The sequence below is a fragment of the Carassius auratus genome, chromosome 1, assembly GCF_003368295.1.
Source record: "Carassius auratus strain Wakin chromosome 1, ASM336829v1, whole genome shotgun sequence".
NCBI classification, from domain to species: Eukaryota; Metazoa; Chordata; class Actinopteri; order Cypriniformes; family Cyprinidae; genus Carassius; species Carassius auratus.
Window position 1 is genome coordinate 16,161,755 of NC_039243.1, and position 24,379 is coordinate 16,186,133.

The 24,379-nt window shown below is 37.8% G+C and overlaps 1 protein-coding gene across 1 annotated transcript in view; it reads right to left on the bottom strand.

The window, feature by feature from the left end:
• Positions 1 to 24,379, bottom strand: part of tfdp1b (transcription factor Dp-1, b) — a 39,518-nt gene that overhangs the window by 2,690 nt on the left and 12,449 nt on the right. Inside the window, exons 3-11 of the mRNA XM_026255027.1 lie at positions 23,815 to 23,881; positions 22,061 to 22,170; positions 21,534 to 21,658; positions 13,417 to 13,579; positions 13,199 to 13,345; positions 13,054 to 13,122; positions 1,030 to 1,181; positions 793 to 959; positions 581 to 635 (exon numbers count right to left, since the gene is read on the bottom strand). Coding sequence (XP_026110812.1) covers positions 581 to 635; positions 793 to 959; positions 1,030 to 1,181; positions 13,054 to 13,122; positions 13,199 to 13,345; positions 13,417 to 13,579; positions 21,534 to 21,658; positions 22,061 to 22,170; positions 23,815 to 23,881 — 1,055 coding nt within the window. The remainder of the gene's footprint in view (positions 1 to 580; positions 636 to 792; positions 960 to 1,029; positions 1,182 to 13,053; positions 13,123 to 13,198; positions 13,346 to 13,416; positions 13,580 to 21,533; positions 21,659 to 22,060; positions 22,171 to 23,814; positions 23,882 to 24,379) is intronic.

Below are 24,379 nucleotides of genomic sequence, written 5' to 3' on the forward strand. Positions count from 1 at the left end.
AATGATTCCAAAATGAAACCAGATAAAATTACAACACAGGACAAACAAATATTTTCAGAGCACTTGCACGTGTCAAATGCCTGCACACACGTAGACCTTAAATGGACTAAATTTTGAAAGGCACAGTTGTACACAGACACAAAAACAAATAACTAAAGTATAAAGTATACTTGGGCCTTCATTGACTGATCAATTACACGAGACATGAGTCATTTCAGTGTTTCAACCACGGAAAGATGTCAATAAAACAGCTGGTGACTAATAATGTCATGTGACAACACATTTACCTGATGAAAGACATTTCATGAACATAAACTAAAAAATTAGCTATAAACAAACCGGAGTAAAACAATGTTATGTTTACAAAAATGTATTGGCTTATTTGCAATTTAAATGTGTGTTTTGAAACTTAATTTCAAAATTATTATAAAAAAAAAGAAAAAAAAAAAGAATGCAATAATATGCAGTAAAAATTATAATAATAGTATAGTTTGATATTTATTTCAGTACATCGCTATTTAAATGTCAACTAAACAATCCAATTATCAAATTAAAATGTTAAAGATGATGTGATACTCACGTTCCCACATGGGAAAGCTCTCCAATCAGATGGTTAATGGCACCCTGGGCCATTTCTACAAAAACAGACAAACAAATCAGGTTTCACTCGCTCATTGAGTGTTTTACAGCAGCTTTACAGTTATAAACAGGAAAATAAATTCTGAAAACATCTTTATATAACAAAACAGTAATGTCATTATTCAGTTCAGACACAGATGAGGCGACTCTGACCTGTGACATAGGGCTGCAGGGCTTTAGGAACAAGGGTCTTGGCGATCTTCAGCTGCTCCACACTGCAGCGGCCCAATTCCAGGCCAAACGCCATGCCCATGCGCTTCAGCACCTCCACGTCATCGTGGATCTCAAACATGTTGTCGAAGTTAAAGAGATACTCAAATCTGCAGAGATAGAAGCACTGTGTCAGAGACGAGAAGAGCAGATGGAGCTGAAGACAAGTCACATGCTCACTTGTCATTGGAGATGCTGCAGTCGATGATGGTTCTCTTGCTGGTGTTGACAATGATGAAGGGCAGGTGGATGACCGTGTTTGCTGGTGGAGGTCTCTTGTTCTGCTGCTCTGCCTGCCGATTGCGCTGCACCAGGTTTTTAAAAGCAATTTGCTGCAAATCACAAGAAATCTGACTTCATCATCCATGATCATCCATTATCATGAGCAGTTTACAATAAAAGATAGTTTATTATTAAATGTAAGCTAAAAAAAAAAAAAAAAAGAAAGAAAAAAAAGAAGAAATTTACTTCACATTTTAAATAAGACATTTGTAATGAAAAGTTGTTAAATCAAAAGTGCTTAAAGGCACAATATGTAATTTTTCGCCGCTAGAGGGTAGAGCTGGGCGAATTATCGGATATTACAGATAATTAGGGTTGGATATCTATTGGGTTTTATACGACACCAGTGCCATTTTGATACTTTTAAAACGGTACCGGTGCCTAAACGTTGCCTGAACCGATACTTCTATAAAAATAAATTAATAAATAAATAAAGCCTAAAAACGATAACATTAAAGAACATTAAAAATATTTAAAATAAATCCATAGCATTCACACGCTCCTTGGATGCTCTTATTTCCCAAGCTTCCCTTACTGAAGGCTAATAAATGTATTTCATGACCTGGGTCATTATTTAAAGAGCCAGTAAGAATCAGAATGAGCTTTATTGCCAGGTATGTTTACACATACGAGGAATTTGTTTTCGTGACAGAAGCTCCGCAGTACAACAGAATGACAGCGACATAAAACACATAATAAAAGAATAAAAAAATACAAATAAGTAGATAGTGAATGACAATATACAAATTGACAATTGTAGGCAGGTATATTACAGAATGCAGTTATGTATGTACATGTATATTATGTGCAAAATGTAAGTGTATACTAAGTATGTGTGTTAGATAAATAAGTGTATGTGTCTATAAATATAAATAGTGTAGTGTGTTCGCAGTTATTATCAGCTGTTCATAAAACGGATTGCCTGAGGGAAGAAACTGGTCCTGTGTCTGGTCGTTCTAGTGCTCAGTGCTCTGTAGCGTTGACCAGATGGCAACAGTTTAAAGAGGGAGTGTGCTGGATGTGAGGGGTCCAGAGTGATTTTAACATCCCTTTTGCTCACTCTGGATAAGTACAGTTCTTGAATAGAAGGGAGGGTTGTACCGATGATTTGCTCAGCAATCCGGGCTATCCTCTGTAGTCTTCTGAGGTCAGATTTAGAAGCTGAGCTGAACCAGACAGTTACTGAAGTGCAGAGGACAGATTCAATGATGGTGGAGTAGAACTGTTTCAGCAGCTCCTGTGGCAGGTTAAACTTCCTCAGCTGGCGAAGGAAGTACAACCTCTGCTGGGCCTTTTTCACAATGGAGTCAATGTGAATGTCCCACTTCAGGTCCTGAGAGATAGTCGTGCCCAGGAACCTGAATGACTCCACTGCAGTCACAGTGCTGTTCATGATGGTGAGTGGGGGGAGTGCAGGTGGGTTTCTCCTGAAGTCCACGATCATCTCCACTGTTTTGAGCATGTTAAGCTCCAGGTTGTTGAGAGTGCACCAGACAGCCAGCTCTTTAACCTCCTGTTAACCTCCTGTAAGCAGACTCGTCACCGTCCTGAATGAGGCCGATGAGTGTGGTGTCATCTGCAAACTTCAGGAGCTTGACAGAGGGGTCCTTGGACGTGCAATCATTAGTGTACAGGGAGAAGAGCAGTGGGGAGAGAACGCAGCCCTGGGGAGCTCCGGTGCTGATTGTACGGGTGCTGGATGTGTATTTTCCCAACCTCACTATCTGCTGCCTGTCTGTCAGGAAGCTGTTGATCCACTGACAGATGGAGGTTGGCACGGAGAGATGATTTATTTTGGGCATGAGGAGGTTGGGGATGATCGTGTTGAAGGCCGAGCTGAAGTCCACAAACAGGATCCTCACATAAGTCCCCGGTCTGTCTAGGTGTTGCAGAACATAATGCAGTCCAATGTTTACTGCATCGTCCACAGACCTGTTTGCTCTGTAGGCAAACTGAAGAGGATCTAGCAAGGGTCCAGTGATGTCCTTCAGGTGGACCAGCACCAGTTTTTCAAATGAATTCATGACTACAGACGTTAGAGCCACAGGCCTGTAGTCATTTAGTCCTGTAATTTTGGATTTATTTGGGATGGGGATGATGGTGGAGCGTTTGAAGCATGAAGGGACTTCGCACAGCTCCAGCGATCTGTTGAAGATCTGTGTGAAGATGGGGGCCAGCTGGTCAGCACAGGATTTCAGACAGGCTGGTGTAACACAATCTGGGCCTGGTGCTTTTTTAAGATGAAAATTCTAAGCTTCCTATCACTGTTTATAAGTCCTGTACATTAGGTTTAAATCCATCCAAGGTTAAAAAACATTGTCATTTTGTCAAAATATCATTTTAAAATTACCTCAATTCTCAGAGATCCCCAAACGGTTCGCACGAAGCTGTTCAAAAGATTCAGTTTCCTTAAACCCCACCTTTCGGTAGCATACTGTGTTCTGATTGGTCAACTAACATAGTCAGGTTTGGATTGGTTGTTCCGCACACACCTCCACGGTAAACTATGCGTTAGCATCTGTTTGGGGTGAATTATGTCTTATTCCTCTCATCGCAAAGCAAACAGTAAAATAAAAAACTTGAACAGTCTCGCTGCTTTTTCTTCTGTGTGGGTGTATTCAAGCCGCGCGCTTCAGTTTAAATCTGAATAGCGCGTTCAGCGTGGGGGCTTGGTCACATTGGATATAACGAAGGGAGAGATGAAAAACAGTTGATATGAAATATCGCGTTGTTTTCATATGGATTACTTTATCACAGAATATCTGTTAGGAGCACTTGTTTAGTTTTAAAGTAGACAAGTCAAGCTTTCTATAGATATCTCTCTCATGTCTCTTCGTTGAGTATTCACGGAGTTACACTTCATTTTAATGATGTGTTTGTATATGACGATCAGCACAAACAAAAACTGCAGACAGCACACATACTGATAAAGACGCTCGGGAGAAAACAGACACATAACTTCATAATCATACTTCGCGTTGTGATTCGGAGATGCTCGTTGTTCTAAATTAAGTTGGTAATGAACCATCTTTTATGGCCAAACGCTTTGAAAATCCCGCTGTACTCACAGAGATTAGAAAAGCAGTCATCAGTGAAATGTTGTGAACACAACAAAAGGGATTTGTTGTACTGCTCTGGTATTGTGGTGAAAATGAATTGTAGCCATTGGTTCTTGTGATCTTCATTCTTTGGCAGTGAAAATAAAACAAACGGTCTCCTCGACACGATACTCTCACACCAACCAGAGCGTCTGTGTGTGGGGTGGGGCAGGTCAGAGTTCCGTTTCTCCCAAGACGGTAGGCGGAGATTATTATGCAAAGTGCTCCTAGTGACGTACATAGAGATGGGCAAAAGATTTGAAATCTATAGCGACTCGTTTCAGCGATTCAGAGTCGACTCCTTACTTTAGAAGCCAATAACTTTATATATCGTGTACTTTTTGGTTTAATTATTTGCACATTGTTTACACAGATGGACAGCTACATCATACACTGTAATACAGGTAATTTTTGATTTCCCATCTGTGTGGCTCTTTAATACAAAACCACACATAATGTTCCTTCTGTATCTCTGTCAATCACTCTGATATTTAGTTAAAATGAGTGCTGTCACCTTCTTAAAATCAGTTCTGTGAATGACTATGGTCATTCTTTATAAAGTAGCAACAGTCATTTGTAAAGTACAGTCTTATTAGTATTTTCACCCCAAAAAAGGGTTTTAAGCCAGTTATTTATATCTTTTGCTGAAGTACGTCAGTAGGAAATATCAGTTTACATTTCCAAACTTTCATTTTGCCATTCATTTTAATAATAATCTAGTGAGTTTGTTGAATGCACAAGCAGTCTGACAACAGACTGCCTAATACTTTTGAACAGTAGTGTATGTATAGAGTACGTATAATTAAATTAAGTATATTTAAATAAGTAAAACAAAAGTATGTATTCATATGTGTTAAGGGCTAGAATGTCGCTGGAGGAAACAGCTGTGGTGTGATGAGCAGTGGACAGAGTGAAAACTTTACAGTAGATGAGAAACCGTTTGCTCCCTTGTGACCTTTTTTAAACTGTATTTATGACAAATAACTGCACAGATAAAGATATTGTAACAATCTATCGATAAACACACCGTGTGTCCTCTGTTTCTGTTTGAGTTGGCTTGTGCTGCTCCGCCAAGTCTGCTGCTGTTTTCATATTAAATTTAAGAGGACCGACTCAGAGGCGATCGCGAATTTGTGTACAGTTTATAGGGCTAAAAGCTATAGTCCTGCTAAAAAAGCCTAGCGACGCCCATGCTTCTTGTGTACATTTCGGAGAACCAGGACAAATATTTGACACCGGGTTTCGGTACCCAACCCTAGCAATAATGTCGCAAAAATTTTGACAACGATGTAAAATTGGAAAATATCACAAATATCAAATATTTAAAACTCAAGCATACTTTACTAAAAGAACACGCCGAATGTCCAAAAATGGAACATGTAACTGCGGACTGCTCTACACCACTCTACTACACAAGCTTTCATAAGTGCGGTTGCCAAGAGTTCAAATCCCGAATCAAAGCTTCACTGTTACATATATACATTTTCTTTCTGGTGTTTTTTTTTTATTTTAAGCAATATGGCAGCCATGCGCATGCAAACGCTCGCTCCTCATTGCAGAAGTGTCACCGCAGATGATCTAAAAAACAAACAAGCTGGAGTTTACATTTACATTTATTAATTTAGCAGACACTTTTATCCAAAGTGACTTACAAATGAGGACAGTCAAAAACAACAAAGAGCAATGATAAGTGCTATAACAGTAAACATAGCAAGTAAACGTAACTTTTAAATAATATAATAAATAAAAATAAAACAGAGAATAGAAAAAGATTAGAGCAAGCTAGTTTTAGAGGTTATATATATATTAGGGATGGGCATTTTGGGAAATTTCTCATTTCAATCATCGATAGGTTTCAAAAACGATTAATCGATTAATGGGGGGTGGGGCTTATGTGGGGGGGGGCATGGTCATAATGTATATAATGAAAAAAAAAAATCTGAAGATTATTATGAAAATGGAAAAAAATAAAAAATAATGTGACATGAAAATCTATGAAAACGTACACATGATTAGGACAGGTTAGATTATGATTATGATGAAGCAATGTTATTAATAAAGGAGCAAGAAATATCTGCATGAGGTGAAGAGTATACCAATAAATGGAATCTAATTCTATGACACATCCTATGATAAATCAGATAACTGAGATACAGACGTAACATTACAACTTGTATCAGCACAATATAATGCTAAGTTATGCGTTAGACAGAGAGAGAGAGAGAGAGAGAGCGCAAACGCGAGCGAGAGAGAGAGACAGAGACAGAGAGAGAGAGAGAGAGAGAGAGAGAGAGAGAGAGAGAGAGCGGGCCAGCGCGCAAGCTACCTCTGATGCGTTTTAATGACAGCGCGCTGAAAGATGGTCAAGGACAGATTTTACTATAGATCCCTATAAAGTTCTCATTATAAATGTATGGCAGATGTGTGCTATATTTTCATCTACGTTATTAAGTGTAATAGTTGTAAAGTTTTATTTTTAAGTTAAGTTTTATTTTCCATAAACCTGCACATGTTCGAAGACATATGAATTGCATTATGACTTATGAATTAATCAGACACTAGCTCTTGCAACTTTTATCTGAAAAAAATTCGCCGATGCAGATGTGAACTTGACCGAAAGTGTAACTCGGATTGCGCTTTACATTATTATTTCACAGCGTGGAAATCACTGATTATTGCTAAATAATTGAATACGATTTAAAATATAGATAAAAACTATGTCAAACAAATAATTTTGATTTCGTCATCTCTACAAATATGTTTAATGTAATTAGGCTACAAATATATCCAGTGCATTTTTATTTTATAAAGACCATTTCATTATTTGTCTGTGATTTAAAAATTAACACACAAAGATACTTTTTCTTTTTTTGCTACTTTATTCAACTGCATTTTTTTTAACAAAACATTGTCTTCCAGTATAACTTTAGCAGCATATTTTGATCCAGCGGTGAAACATAGTTTTTAAAAAGATAAAGAAAAAAAAGTTCACCAAGTTTAACCAAACAACTGGTTATTATAAGGTATAAAACAGAGGCCAAATAGCCTAGATATTTTAACTATGGCTAGAGCTCAAAACTGAAATAATAATATTATTTAAAAGAATGGATATTATATTTACCACGACCGGTGAAACATTCAAATGTCTATTCAAAAAGATAAGTCGGTCTACGTGCTCAGATGAGAGCCGAGTGCACAGCCTGTTCACATTTATTGGAATAAATTCGCTCCGCTGGAACAGATGTTGCAGGAACAGCCAGGCACCACTGGACAAGTAAAACTTCTCTGTCCCTGAAACTAATGGGCAGCAAATCTTTCACCACCATTTCAGCGAACAGCTTTGTCGTCTTCTCGGTTTTGCCTGCGTTGCATTTAGGTCTTACGGCAGGTGATTCAATGCTCATCTGAGTTGCCGCTCTGTTATCGCCAGATATTTTATGTACACATTTTAAATGATAGCGCATTGTTTTTTTTGTAGATTTGTGTGACAGCTTACCCTGAACTGTATTTTCATAGTTCTTCTCAAAGGGAAGCCAGCCATCACTTACGTGATTTTGAGGCCATGATTATCTGTCTTCTTACGTCTATTGAGGCATCAAGTAGGAAGCTAACCAAGCAGATATCAGGGCGCCGCCCAACGTGCTGCCATAACCAATAAAAAAATTTAATAAATAAAAATAATTTTGATCATCGTTTACGTGATCGATCGTCGCGGTCGAGTACTCGAGTACTTGATCACTGTTGCACATCCCTAATATATATATATATATATATATATATATATATATATATATATATATATATATATATATATATATATATATATATATATATATATTTATTAGTGCTGGGCAACGATTAAATATTTTAATCGCGATTAATCGCATGATTTCCTGCGATTAATCGCGCGCAAAATTCAATAATGAAATCAAAAGTAGTGTATTGTGTAATTTTATTCTTTCAAAGTTCTGCTGTATGAACAAAAGGGCAATAAAATTTTGTTTGAGAAAACTTTAAACAAATAAAATGCTTTTTTACAGCAGTTAAAAGTTAGTAGCAGTTAACATTTCTTGTAAATCTTAACTTAAACATTAATGTAATCAAATTAAATATAACATTAACGTAAATAAAACATTAAAACATTAATGTTTTATTAAATAAACATTAAAGTTTGTTTAGTTTGTAAAAAAAAAAAAAATATGTCCAGAACCTCGATCATAACATTTTAACTGGCCCCTTCCGAGTAACAACATCAATCTCCTTTAAGAGACTGAGAATCTCAGTCAAAAAAAAAAAAAAAAAATCTTTCAGTGATGCAGGTTGAGTGGACAAAATTAACTTCATTTATCCATTCTTCCAACTTTACATTTACTTAATCATCTGCACCTAGCCAGTTGCTAAGACACACAAGGTCATTCACATTTTAAGATCAGAATCAGAATGAGCTTTATTGCCAAGTATGTTTACACATACAAGGAATTTGTTTTCGTGACAGAAGCTTCGCAGTACAACAGAATGACAGCGACAGAACATAAAACACATAATAAAAGAATAAAAAATACAAAAAATACAAATAAGTAGATTTGTATTGAGATTATAAAGAGAGACATTTTGCTGAAACGTGCGCTAAACATTTTATTCATGTTGCACAGCAGTGGGACATTTCAAATAAAGTCAGCACACTTAGCACAGATAGTGCAAGAAATATGATTGCTGCACAACAGCGCGTTTGACAATGTCCTGGCCAAATGCAGAAAGGTTGTGGGCCATTTTAAGCACAGTGCAGAGAGTGCTGCAGAATTAAAACAAAAACAAAGATGGAATTCGACTCTGGACATGATTTTCTGTTTTGCGCTGTAGCTCATCCCAAGCAGCTAGTAGCCTACTGATAAACATCCCACCCCTCCTGTGAACCATGGTTTCTGTTGTATTTGGTTATTTTATTACAGTCTAGCTATGTGTATTGAAACGCAGTGAGCAACGGACTTTCAAAATAAAAAGTACGTTAACACGCGATAAACTAATTGTCGGCGTTAATTAATTAATGCGTTAACGCGATAAAAACGCGTTAACTTGCCCAGCCCTAACATTTATATTTATATATATATATATATATATATATATATATATATATATATATGTGACCAATCACGGAAAGTAGGGGCACAAGTCGGTTCTGGGGCAAGTTATTCACAGATTCTGAAAGTGTAGTCTCCAAGCTTTCCAACTATGTGTAACACATGGAAATCTGATAATATTTGGAGAAGTTGTGGCCATTTGAAGGTAGGCACTCAAAAAAGCTCAAAAACCAGAAATAGCCTCTGAAGATTGTGCAGTTCTCACTGCTGCGAGTGACAATGGGGCTCATTTACATCTCATTTAGATAAGCCATACCACCTGCATAGCAACGACAGACACAACGGGAAAAATCGGACCGCATACTATTAATAATAAAGGAGAATGTGCATTGTAAATGTCAGTAATTTATCTTTATTGACTTTTATAAAAATTCAAATGTGGCCATCATTTTTAATGTTATTATTTTAATGTTTATGTAAACAAAAAGTACATATTGATGCTAATTTTATGTTATTTGCTGGTTTTCTACATAAAACTTGGTGAATTGATTTCATTGTGTAGCATTAGGACTTTTTTAACAGGATTCTGTGATAACCGATGAGCTAGCTAATAACAATAGGTAGATATGGGAAGGTCTAAACATGAGATAACGTGTGTTCTTAGAATGAACACAAAACGACAAACTTTGATGTTTATGGAAACTCACCCCATAAGAAACAGAAAAGTATTCTTGCAGATCCGAAGTTTGCACTGTGCGTCTGTTTGCCTCTAAATGTTACAGATTTTCCCCATTTCTCTGTCTTTATCCCCATCAAATGTTACTATCGATATAGCCTCTGATATTGACGCCAGTCCAATACATTCTTCCTTGTCATCATCTTCGCTCAGTTGTAGATTAGGGATATTATACAGTCTTATTATGCCGCTTTCATCGTCGCTCAGATCGTCTTCAGAATCAGTGAGCGCTTGTTTATAAGCATCGGGCTTGTCGAAGAAGTACTTCAAAGCATTTTCGGTGTAACGGCCACGGTTCAGCTCGTCTGCGTTCATCTTTGCGGCGTCCATCTTCATTGAATTTTGATATCAGCTACAGCCGGCCAGAGTGCTGCATACTAAGTAGCCACGCTTCCCTCGGAGGGCGGGGGCAATAACAAAAGAAACAAAAGCCGGCTTATCCAGTATGGAAATACAGACAGACAATGAAACGTCCCTACTGCGTGCTAGAATCTCCGACAAACTAGCTGATTTCAACCTCAAAATGTACACTTTTAAATATACCAATACTGCTATCTCAAACATGGAGAGGCTTCTTTGTGATATCAACCAACAGATTCTGCAAAAAAACGAAAATCACCAATTTTGAAAAAAAAAAAAAATGCTTCTTTCTTTGGGGTCACATACATGTATATAGTACAGACCAAAAGTTTGAAGTTATAAATTTAGGTAAAAGGGTGCAGAGCCAGTGGTAGTTTTGTAGGCAAACATCAATGCCTTGAATTTTATGCGAGCAGCCATTGGTAGCCAGTGCAAATTGATAAACAGAGGTGTGACGTGTATTCTTTTTGGCTCATTTTAAATTAATCTTGCTGCTGCATTATGGATTAATTGTAAAGGTTTGATAGAACTGGCTGGAAGACCTGCCAGGAGAGCATTGCAATAGTCCAGCCTGGACAGAACAAGAGCTTGAACAAGGAGTTATGGTTGATGTGCCTAACTTGATGGTGAAATTGTGATGAAACTATGGGTTTGCTGGAATCACAAGCAGTTCCGTCTTGGCAAGGTTGAGTTGAAGGTGATGGTCCATCATCCAGCAAGAAATGTCTGCTAGACAAGCTGAGATGCGAATAGCAACTGTTGGATCATCAGGATGGAATGAGAGGTAGAGTTGAGTGTCATCAGCATAGCAGTAGTATGAAAAGCCATGTTTCTGAATGACAGAGCCTAATGATGCCATGTAGACAGAGATGAGAAGTGGTCCAAGAACTGATCCCAGAGGCACCCCAGTAGTTAGATGTTGTGACTTGGACACCTCACCTCTCCAAGATACTTTGAAGGACCTGATAGGTAAGACTCAAACAACTGAAGTGTTGTTCCTGAGATGCCCTTTGCCAGTAGGGTAGATAGGATGATCTGGAGGTTAACCGTGTCAAAAGCAGCAGACAGATCAAGCAGATCAAGTACTGAAGCTGATCAAGTATCAAGCAGATCAAGTACTGAAGATTTGGATTCTGCTCTTGCCAGACTTATGGCTTCAACAACTGAGAGCAAGGCAGTTATAGTTGAATGTCCACTTCTGAACCAGATTGGTTGCTGTCAAGGAGGTTGTTCTGTGTGAGAAATGAAGAGACTTGGTTGAACACAGCTTGTTGAAGTGTTTTTGCAATGAAAGGAATAAGGGAAACTGGTCTGTAGTTCTCTAAAAGAGATGGGTTGAGGTTGGGTTTCTTAAGTAGTGGAGTTACACCAGCCGGTCTAAATGATGAGGGAAAAACACCAGTGTGGAGGGATGTGTTAATGATGTGAGTGAGTGCAGGTACAAATGGTTCTTGAAAGCCCATTGCCATTAACTCTTATAATTAAGCTTCTTTTCCTCAGGGTGTGCAGAAGAAATGGCTTGAAGGAGATGAGATGGAATAGGATGGAGTAGTAGGATGATTAAAAGGATGAGTTTGGAGATTTCTGCCTCAGAGAGTGAAGAGAAGGATGTAAATGATTGTATGTTTGTTGGTGATATGAGCTTGACTGATTGTGGTGTGGAAAATTGTGCACTGAGTTTAGAAGTTTATTATTATTATTTATTAGAGTTTAGCGATGCAAACATATCGAATATTGTAAGAAGTTTGACAATATCGAGATACATATATATTTTTATATATCACCCAGCCCCTATACAAAAATATCCCATAATCATAGCTTTGCTGTTACACTGATCCATTTTTTGCCCGGTGTTTGTTTATTTTAAGCAATCTGGCACTTGCACTTGCTTACTCCTCATTGCGGAAGTGTCGCCGCCGATGATCTGAAAACACTAACAAGCTGGAGTTTAGCGATATAAAGAAAGTGTTTTGTCATGAGACTGTATTGTTTGCGATAGTGATCGCTGAATAAATGCACTTACTTGACCGCTGATGTTTGAATAGAAAAACAGACTATGGCCATTTGGAATTACTATTAGGGAATTTCACTGTTGTATTTACCAGTTTTCATAATATAGACAGAGAGAGTGTAAAAGTCTTTGGTATTCATTTATATTTATATATAAGAAACACCTATTAGCTTCAGCAACTAGCTCCCCATCTAAGAGGGTTTTTAGTGTCATTAGGAACATCGTTTCATGCCATTTTTTTTTTTGTAAAATACTTACTGTATTGTTTTAATGTACTGTATTTTATTTTTTTTACTGTATTACTGTATTGTTTGTATGCAACAGCACACCCGGTTGCATAGTATAAATTGTTGATGAGTATGAGTTGCATGCACTAAAAAGTTGACAGAATGCACTTTCTGTACTTGTTTTGGACTGCTTCAGTTACATATAGACCTAAATGTGTTCATTTAATAAAAAGTGATCACTTGCTCTAGATTTATTTTAACTGCTTAAATAAGCTGTTCAATCAAAATTGTTCAATCAATATATATATATATATGTGTGTGTGTGTGTGTGTGTGTGTGTGTGTGTGTGTGTGTGTGTGTGTGTGCTGTATATAAGTGTTGTTGCTGATGTGACAGACAGGAAGTGATGTACCTGCAGTATGAGCTCCTGCAGCTGAGAATGTTTGTGTTTAATTCTCTCCTGTCGTCTCTGCCGCTCGGCCTTCAGGACAGAAAACAAGTTCACACACATTCAAAAAAACAAGACATGACATGAAGCCTCCTCCTTACTGACTGACCTCCAGGTCCTGACACTCCTGTGCTGAGTTGGTGGGGAATCCGATCCATTTGATCTCCTTCTTGTCTTTGGAGATGATGTTCATGGCCATCAGGACATTCAGAGCATCGTAAACACGTCTCCGGATGTTCTTCTGATCGTACACATGCTGGAGGACAAACAACATGAGTGAGTGGCTGCCTGAAATGAAGTGAGTGTGGCAGCAGTAAATAAACTGACCACATCATTCGGGGAGATGTTGTTGTCTCCAGAGCTGAATTCGGCCACCAGCTCATCTGCCACCTCGTTGTAGGATGTCACGACTTTCTTCTGCACTTTCTCACACACTTTCATGGAAAAATGCCGCAAACCCTTCCCGTTCTTATCGCCTTTCCTGCTGCGCCTGCCAATGGAATTTCGCAATCATATCATATTAAATGTTGCAAAAACAACAAAGAACAAAGGAGATTTACAGTCCTTGAACAGAGATGAAAAAAATAAAAAAAATAAATGGGATGGGGGCATTTTTGGAAATGACAATCTCCCCTAAATGTTCCAGTGTGGATTTTTTTTGTTTGTTTTTTTAACAATTTATAGAATTAGGTGTTGATTCATATTTATATTGTTAGAAAGACACTTTAATTTGAAAGTGTACAAGTCTAGATGGTGCAATGTGAATTTTGTTGCACTGTAGCTTACACAGCACAAGGAAGCTTGATTTCAAACTCTGAACTCAATCAGTAATTCAATAAGAAATAACAAAAAATTACAAGCAATAGCACAAAAAAATAAGATTCAGATCCAAATGAAATAAACAGCGCTTTAAGTTTTCCAGGTAGGTCTATCAGAAGTATTCAAAACTTGAATGAAGTTATCAAATGTAAAATAGCACTTTCAGAACATTAGACTGCTGTAAGACTTCACTCAAAGACCTAATACTGTTAATCCTCGTACACACTGGGACAATTATCGTGCACGTTATATGATGCATCTTTTTTGTTCATATCCCAGTGATTTTCGATGGCAATGTGTTGAGTGACCGTGTAAATTCACTCTATGACATTCGCAAAATACGATAATGGAAAACAGAAATACCCCATTACACAGAATCCTATATGATCTGCAATCCCACACCATAAAAACTCCCTCTTATTGAGATTTCTGTAGTCGCTGTCGAGTTTGTCATAAAGCCCTTTTAATTCAGACACTAATGAGACCAGCAGCTCTACATTCATCATGCTTTGATGCATCATCTTGGTCTACTTACTGCCTTTTCATCGTTAGGTATCAATGTGTGCTTGGCAAGACCGTTTTATGCTTGAGCACCACCAAGTTGTGTTTTACTGTAACTTCAGCAGCTCCAGGATTGTAAACAAAAGCTTCAATCTCATTGGTTAGTCACTTTTTACACAGCAAAAAAATGCTTTTAAGATTTTTACTTTTTGCGATTTGCGCAAATGGGCACCCATTTAGTCACGAGGCATTAAGCTTCAGCGATAATCACGCGCAATATTAGTCCCGGTGTGAACAAGCCTTAACACATGCATTTCTTGCAACTGTTAACATAAATACTTGCCAAGATGGGCATTTCAACAATTCTGTGTATGATAATGTTCATATGCAATAAGCCAAGAATAAAATTCAATTCAGTATGTGCATTGTTCGAGAGGTGGCTTTATCTTTCAGAGAGCACCCCGAGTTCTGAACGAAGTACTCTTTTGCAGCTTATTGAGCTTGAATGGTTTAAAATAGAACGAGAACAATGGCAAGAATTAAAAATAAGTGCATAGTCCTGAGCATCTTTCGCGCAGAAAACTTTGCTGGAATTTCCAGCATTATAAGTACAGCACCTGCAAGAACACGTAAAATATTTGCAATACCAGCAAACCCATGTTGAAATTCAAGCCCTGGGCTCAGCTTGATTAAAAAATTACAAAAACTGTGATTTAAATAAATATCTGCAGTGTTTTAGAGTGAAGCGGCACTGTGTTCACTTACATGGGAGCAGCTCAACATTTGCTCTGTGTTTGAATCACTTTAATGTGCAATTTGGTACGAAACGCACCAACCATCTTTACAAACCTGTCATCAATTAACAAAAGAGAAACTTTAAGGGTCCTTACAGTTTTGTGTCAAAATAAAATTGATGGTTTAATATTTAAAGAAATTAACACATAAAAGGGACCACTCACCTAACCAAGAAAATGGTGTAATATTTTGTTGATGACAAATTATCCCTTTAATTTAGATATAAATATTATTTTGTAACCTCACAGTTATAATAATGTGTGAAATAGTACATGTATTCATCCCGAACTTTCACGGTACTGACTTCAGGGTTCTGTTCATGCACTCAGAGGACGAATACAGTCAGTCACAGGTGATTAATGCAGAAGGTGGCGCGCACAGAAATGCATCGCTATCTGGCACAACAGGAAACAGCAAAAGAGCAGATGATCTATGCACCAACCCAAAAAAAGAATGACAAATTCAGATGACACGCAATGGTTTGAAGAACTGCTTGTTTGTTTTAAATCAGCAGTGTGAGAAAGTTTTTGGTTCTCGAGATGCACCAGTCTACAAGCCAAAAATTTGAAAAATTCTTTATTTGAGTTTTATTTTGGCCAATCTTTATTCCTGAATTGAAATATAGTTATTCTGCAAACAGGATGCTAACAGAAGCTATTAGATGCTTAAAGGGGGGGTGAAATGCTATTTCATGCATACTGAGTTTTTTACAACTGTTAAAGAGTTGGATTCCCATGCTAAACATGGACAAAGTTTCAAAAATCAAGTTGTACGTTTGAAGGAGTATTTCTGTTCCAAAAATACTCCTTCCGGTTTGTCACAAGTTTCGGAAAGTTTTTTTCGAGTATGGCTCTGTGTGACGTTAGATGGAGCGGAATTTCCTTATATGGGTCCTAAGGGCTCTTCTGCCGGAAGAGCGCGCGCTCCCGTATAGCAGAGCACTGAGAGCACAACAGACATTCACTGATCAGAGCGAGAGCGTCACGAAATTAGTGATCGACCGATGTATCTGTTTACCGATATTTTTCCCAATATTTAAGCATTTTTCCATAATCGGGTCTCGGTTTTGTAATATCGGATTCGCCGATTTACGGCGCCATCTTGTGGCCGTTTTGAGATTTCCGCCATAGCAGCCCAGGCGTCTGAGGAGATCAGTTAAGAACAACTCAGTGCACAGGTAAAGTATATGTTCTACTTGGTTTGCTTTAATTAATCAACTTTATTTAACATAACAGACATGCACAAATGAGATCTGAGACATAAATTCCTGATACAGTTAATTTATGCAGCTTGTTTCTAAACAATTGAGACAAAATCATTGAGTCACGTAGTGTAATTCGTCATGTCCTGTTCCAATAAAGACATAACTTTACATGAATTAAATAAAACAGACATGAATGAGTGCATGTTGAAAATAAAAGCACTGAATTGAATTCTCTATCTGTTGTATTTGCTCACCATTAGTCTAGAAGAAAAAGTTCGTGCAACTGACGGATGATCAGGATGCTTAAGCACGGCCACTGAATGAAACTTTTGACAAGATTATCTTGTTTAAACACCCTAGATTATATTATCATTTACTACATAATTATTTCGCTAATACACATATAAATATAGCCTACCGCTTTGTGGAAATTTTATTATTCATTATCTCCATGCGCAGTCGCGGTTGATTAAGTTATAGTCAAACAGCACTTTGTCAGTTGGCATTTCATGATCTAACGTTAGATTGAATCTAGATCATAAAATGCCAACTGACAAGTGCTGTTTAACTTTATATAGTCTCGGGAAAAAAAAGTTTGTTCATATTGCTCAGCACCTGAATGGGTTGATGATCAGGAAGCCTCACTTGCAAGCATGGCCACTGCATGACATTTTTGACACGATCATCTCGTTTAAACCCCCTAAATTATATAATCATTTGATTTACTACATAACCATTATTTAGTTCATACAAATCTAAATAAATGCAGCTCTGTGGAAATTATTTATTATCTCCACACGCGATCACGGTTGAGTTGAATTGTTTTGTGTAAATGCATAGATAAGTTACAGCACTTTGTCAGAAAGCATTTCATGATCTAGACCGACAAACATAATAATTAATAACACTAGTTGGAAAATGAAATGATGTATGCTATTTTGTTTGTTACTTTCCTGACAATGTTATATATTCCAGCTAATATTATTCAGTGAATTAAATTAAAATTACCCAGTGAATGATTCCTCACTCTTAAACCTATTAAATGGCACATAAACCTTCTAAAACTGTTTAAAATAAATTACATTTCTGCAAAGGTGATATAACTCGCCTGTCATTTATTTTCTCCATTTTAAAACATTAGACTTTTAACATTTATTTTACCTATTGTTTACATTGTTGCTGATAATGCTTATAAATCATATGTATAATTTAGATATAAATTATATAATGTAATATATTTTTTATTGTAATTTGAAGATTTAATTTAACATGAAAAACTGCTAACTTTCAGCACTTTTTTTAAGATGACTGAAAGGAGAAAAAATCAAAGTGAGGTATGGACTTACTTCACTCAGCCAATGGCAGGAGTAGCAGTTTGCAAAGAATGCCAAATGAATGTAAGCATGGGGTCAAAATCTACAACAACAAAAAATACCTCCAACATGTGGAACCACTTAAAGATACATCACTCCACTATCTTTAAAGAGGCAAAGAAAAAAAGAGATGCTGAAGAGGCAAAGACATCCAGCCACATTCAAGCATCTCTTCCTATGATGTTTGAAAAGCAGACAAAGTGGAAGAAGGCTGATGTCCGCTCAAAAACACTGGACAGGATGATTAAAGAAATGATAGCTACAGACAATCAGCCTTTCACCATGTTTCAAAATTAAGGCTTCCAGAGACTCATGGCAACTGCAGAACCAAGATATACTCTGAAGAGTGAGAAGTTCTATCGCACAGAGATGTTCCCCAGTATTCACAACAGTATCATTGAGAAGGTTAAAGCACTGCTTAAGCCTGATAACGCAGGTTATAACTTGGCTTTTACTACAGACTGCTGGTCCGGTACAACTGAATCCCTGATGAGCTTGACATGCCATTTCATTGATGATCAGTGGATTCGCAGACAAGTAATTCTAAACACAAAAGCCATGATGGGATCACACACTGGAGAGTACATTAGCGAGATGTTTTTGGGCATGCTGGAAGAATGGGACATTGACAAAGATAGAGTGATTCTTGTTCTCAGGGACAGTGGTGCTAACATTGTTAAAGGTATGAGAATTGCTGAACTGCCTGACATGAGCTGCAGTGCCCACATATTACAGCTAGTTGTCAATGACGGCCTCAACTCACAAAGAGCTGTCCAAAATATCCTGTCAGTGCTGAAAAGCTGTGCTACACATTTTAATCATTCAGTACTAGCTAAACAGCGTTTAGCAGTGATCCAGCAGGATCTTGGGCTACCTGCACATGCCATCATTCAGGCTGTCCCGACCCGATGGAATTCCACCCTGCACATGCTGGTCAGGATGCAAGAGCAGAGAAGAGCTCTGAACATATATGCCAGTGAGCATAGTGGATTCACTAGCCTGAGTGCTGATCAGTGGAGTATTGTCAGCAATCTTATTGAGACACTTTCTCCAGTGGAGGAGGTCACTCTTGAGATGAGTCACTATGAGAGTTCAGCATCATCCCATCTGTCAAAGTTCTGAAGATGTTGCTTAGCAGTCAAGGTCCCTCCTCTCATGGGATTAAAACAATGAGACAGGAGATGCTGGAGAGTCTCACCCGACGGTTTGCAAAAGTGGAGGAGGTGAAATGTGCAGTCCTTGCCTGTCTTCTGGATCCAAGGTACAAGGCACATGCCTTTTCATCTGACACCACACTGTTGAATGCAAATGTTTGGCTTGAGGAGGAGACAGAAACCTTAGAGCAAGACAACAACACACAAGGTGAAGGAACACAGTCAGATGATTCCAGCACAGTTTCAAAAAGGCCCCGTACAGAAGAAACCCAGAAGAAACTGATTGATGAGATGTATGATACTCTGCTTGATGCTACTAGTTCTGAAGTTGGTGGGTCTAGCCTTGAAAGAGAGCTTCAGCAGTACCTTTCAGAATCAGTGATTGATAGGAGGATGGGCAAGCCACTTGAATGGTGGAAACAAAATGTGAAAAGGTTCCCCATTCTTGCTCGTCTGTCAACAAAGTTCCTTTGCCCCCCACCGTCTTCGGTGCCCAGTGAAAGAGTCCTCAGTGAAGTGGGAGCCATTTATGAAAACAAACGAAGCAGACTTACAGGGCAGAATGCTGAAAGACTCTGTTTTCTACACTACAACCTAGTTCTGCTTAACTGGGAGTATTAAGTTACACTACTTAATAGCTATGCACTTCTAAATAGCCCCCCGCCCCCACCAATATGTTATAATCATTTTTGTGCTTCATTTTTTTACCTGTTTTTTTTTTTTTTTTTTTTCTCATCAAAGCTTTTATTTTAAAACAAAAACACTTAGTAACAGTGCACTTTAATTTTTTGGACTCAGACCCCTCTATTTATTTGTGTATAAATATAAAGTTTTTTTTGTATGCAAGGAGGGAGTGATTGTTATAAATAAAATGGTTTTTCTCAGCTCATTTGTTTTGTAATAATTGTCAAAAACAGAAGTATAACAGTAAATAAATATCGGTTCTGCATATCGGTTATCGGGTATATGCAAATAATCGTTATCAGTATCGGTTATAAAAAATCAATATCGGTCGATCACTACGCGAAATGTCACAAAAGGAGTGTGTTTTTGGTTGCCAGGGCAAGACAACCCTGCACAGATTACCAAAAGAGAAACAGCATTAAGGGACCAGTGGATGGAGTTTATTTTTACAGAGCATCAACGGAGTTGTGCAAGTGTTTTTGTTTGTTCCCTGCATTTCGAAGATGCTTGTTTTACAAACAAGGCCCAGTTTGACGCCGGATTTGCACATCGTTTATTTCTTAAGGATAATGCAGTCCCAACGAAAAAGGGTCACGATCATGTGTTGGAACCGCATGCGGTGAGTAGAACTGCTTCAAATATCTCTGTGTTGTTAACTTAGCTATCGGCGCGTAAGCACATCAAGTAAACAACATGCCATGTTGTCATCAAACTGCACTTTCCACATGTACAGCTTAAAAAAAAAGACGACAAAGTGGAACAAATATATACAGTTTCAGTACATACCATTGGGGTGGTGGGTTATTAAATGAATGAGGGAAACTTGCCATTTTCAGAAAAGCAGATCATTTTCCTTTTTATTCAGCATGTCTGCTTATTTGTTTTGTGCAGGTGTCTAATGTAGCATGATTACACAAATAAAAAAAGTCTAACCATTTGGTTTTTGCTTTAAATCTTGAAATTCTAAAATTATCTAATTCAAATAAAAAAAAAAACTGCTTATACTACATGTGCGTAGCACTACTGTCCATTCAAACTACCGTATTTTTCACCGCACCTAAGTATAAGTTGCATCAGTCCAAAAATACGTCATTTAGAGGAAAAAAAACATAGATAAGTCGCACTGGACTATAAGTCGCATTTATTTAGAACCAAGAACCAATAGAAAACATTACAGTCTACAGCCGCGAGAGGGTGCTCTGTGTCTTCAGTGTAGGCTACAGGAGCACTGAGCAGCATAGAGAACCCTCTCGTGGCTGTAGACAGTAATGTTTTCTCTTGGTTCATGTCTCTTAGTTCATTTCTCTTGGTTCATGTCAAGTATATTTTGATAAATAAGTCGCACCTGACTATAAGGACGCAGGACCAGCCAAACTATGAAAAAAAGTGTGACTTATAGTCCGGAAAATACGGTAAATGGAAAAAATTGGGGATATGTTGCTTTTTCCTGTTGTACCAAACTCATATCGAACCATGATCCTAAAACAGAGGTACGTATCCGTTACACCCCTAGTTGTAATGCAAAAAATATATAATTTTTCTTGAATACTGCATTTTTTTTTTACAATTAAATATTTGAATAGAAATATTAATTTTAATTTCATTATTTAGTAATGAAAAAATATTGTTTTTAACTTAAGATTTATATTCCTAGAGTAATAAGAAATTATAAAATTTTTATTATATATTATATTAAGAACTCCTATTACTATTATCATCATTATACAGCCACACTGTAAAATAATCTCTAAATTTTGTGCAGCCACACAAACAAGCACAGCAAATCCTAGAAATTTTAAAATCACAATTTTTAACAAGAGTAATGCATCTGGCTGAAGATGGTTGTGCACAGATGATGCAGTGTTAGTGTAACGGATGAAGGACGTGTGTGAAAAAGCAGACGGGTTAACTAACCCAGCTGACCAGGGCGAGGATTCTTGAGTCTGTGTCTGTGGTGTGTGGATATGAGTGGTAGGTGTTTGCGGGCTTGTCAACAGGACACCGGTGGGGACACTGGTCCTCTGAGGGGTGCCAATCACCTGCAGGAACAGACACAGGCCCATTAACATCCTCACTATGATTCTCAGTACAAACAGTCAATGCAAATGAAAGTACAGGAGACTGAATTCTGTGATTCTGACACTCTTTAGTCTGTAGTGGTCATTTGTCCAGCGTCTAGGCCCACGAGCACCTGAGCACATCTACCTGGTGTGTAATAGGATGATGAGGAATGTAATCCTGCTGACTCCAGCGTTCTGTGATCTGCTTACACAGACTCTCCCGGGTCACCTCACACAATGTTAATGGAGGGCTTTATCCCCATGGAGACATTGGGACGGGCCAGAGAGGGGTCTGTGTGTCATCATGTGACTCTCATGCTTGTGTAGGAGATTTTTTAAACATGGAGACTTTAATAAACAACATGACTGTAAGCATCTTACCAAATGTGGCAGCACGTTAACGCCTGCAGTGGTGAGTGTTTTGGGCAGAATCTGTTTGACTGCAGTGAATGATGCTGGACGAACAGTCAGGAAGGACAGAACACCTGCAGCTGCATACAATCACACACACATCTTATTAATATTCATGATATGAATTCTGATAAACATGTGCAGCGTGTTTAATCACAGTGACTCCTACTGGTCAGGAAGTAACAGTCACCACATGAGCCCAACAAGCTGTGGCCTTCTGTCAGTAAGGAAATATTTGGCCTGTCACCTGATACCACAGCAAAATAATCCACCTCATTAAACTGTTTATTCAATGCAATAAAGTGCATAACATCTAAACTAATATTTATAAATACAATTTAGCAAATTGCATAAACAATATAAATACATGATGCTGTTTTGTTTATATATAGCTTAATAGCCAAAAGCGCCGATCACACGATTGCATTAAGAAAGATGAGACACAAAATGAGACATTTTGAAGTTAGAAGAGTTGAATGGCTTTCTACTCATCTCTTGTGCGAGACCTGAGTGCAACAATCATAGTTGTAGGTCTCAAAAATGCACTGAACATGCGTTCTCTGTGTGAATGGCTTGGTTAACCAACCAAGATCCTCTCCGAATTGAGCTTCTATATTTGTCTAACATTTTGAATGTTAAGCAGTGGTGTATCTTGTGGGCTCAACTGGATAGACTAACAAAATCATTAAAATGCAACGATGAACCTTGCATCATCACTGCAATCTCATGCACCGCTGATACGGCTCCCTGACGTACACCTAAAATTCAACTACATTCAAAGTTTTGTTTTAAATTCAACTAAAATTCATTTTTTTGATTCAAAGGCTCCTGGTCACTGTGTGCACCTTTAACTCTTGTATAGTGTTTGGGTCTGTGGGACCCATTTTCATTTTTTCAAACTCAAGACTCACTGGCCTTGGATCATTTTCTGTGAAGAACGTATATCAGAACAAATTTTTTATTACATACATGATGGTCGGGTCCACTAGACCCGGGGCTACCAAAAGTGTGGAATGTGTAGGTCGTGTGTACCTTCACTCTGTCCTCCTCATGTCTGGGCCTTCTATTATTATATGTGTATTTGTGTGTGTGTGTGTGTGTGTGTGTGTGTGTGTGTGTGTGTGAGAGAGAGAGAGAGTTTGAGAGTGTAAGTGTGAGTTTTGTGTTGTAGCACTTTAATTCATGAATGTGATCTAACAAAAAATAAAGGACAAATATTAACCATATCTGCAGTTTATTTTGCTTATAATTGGGATGAATTAAACATCTGTTGAGTATTTTAACATAAAATTTGATTGCGTTGAATTAAAAACCCAAAAATGCAGCAAGTCCACCAGATCCACGAACACTGGCTGAACAACAAAAATATGAACACCACACAAGGGTTAAATGAAAAAAGCGTGATACTATCATGGGCTACATCGAACATTTTTCCTGTTGTTATCATTTAAGGTATACCACTGATAAATACTGCTATCGTTTTATCACTAAGGCCTACTTTGAATGCAATGTAAGTCGCTTTGGAAAAGCAAACCCATGTGGTTTGCAGATTATTGTAATTCAGCTTGAATCCATGTGTATTTGAACGATTACTCCTTCCATCATTGCATCACTGTGAAGGGGAATGTGGTACTAGTTATTGTAATGAACCTCTAAAATCACACTGTGTATGAAACGCAGATGTCATGCACTGAACTGATGACTGATGGTAACCGTGTACTCACGTTTCCCTGGACTCTGATTCTGGTTAACAAACACCTTTATCTCTCCGTTAGTCTCTTTAAGTCCGGCCTGAAGATCAGTGAGAAAGACAGAATCACATTAAAGAGGATGTTCATGACCAGATGACTCGCGTTCTGTAAGATTACAATGATCAAATGTGCTGGGATCAACATAAACATGCAGAGATATAACTGGCTGCTGGTTGTGTTTAGTAGTCTCTGGTGTAACCATAAAAATCATCCAAACCAGCTCCTCAGTGAGATCTAATAAGAAATGAAATGTGCAAGTTTAGTAGCTTTTGTTAATGACATGAATGTCAGTGAGTGTGAGTGCACACATCTGCATGGAAAACCACACATACAGCGTCAGTTTCAGCTCAACATGAACACCACGGATCACTTGAGCAATAATTATATCATCATACCGTTTCTGTGCTTTTAGATTTGTTTGATTTTATCCATCCTTATATGAATTACATTTTCCTACTTAAATGCTCAATTTAGACTAAACCACAATACAAAATTGCCAAACGTAAAGTAAACAAGTAAATATAACTGTAAACTTGTG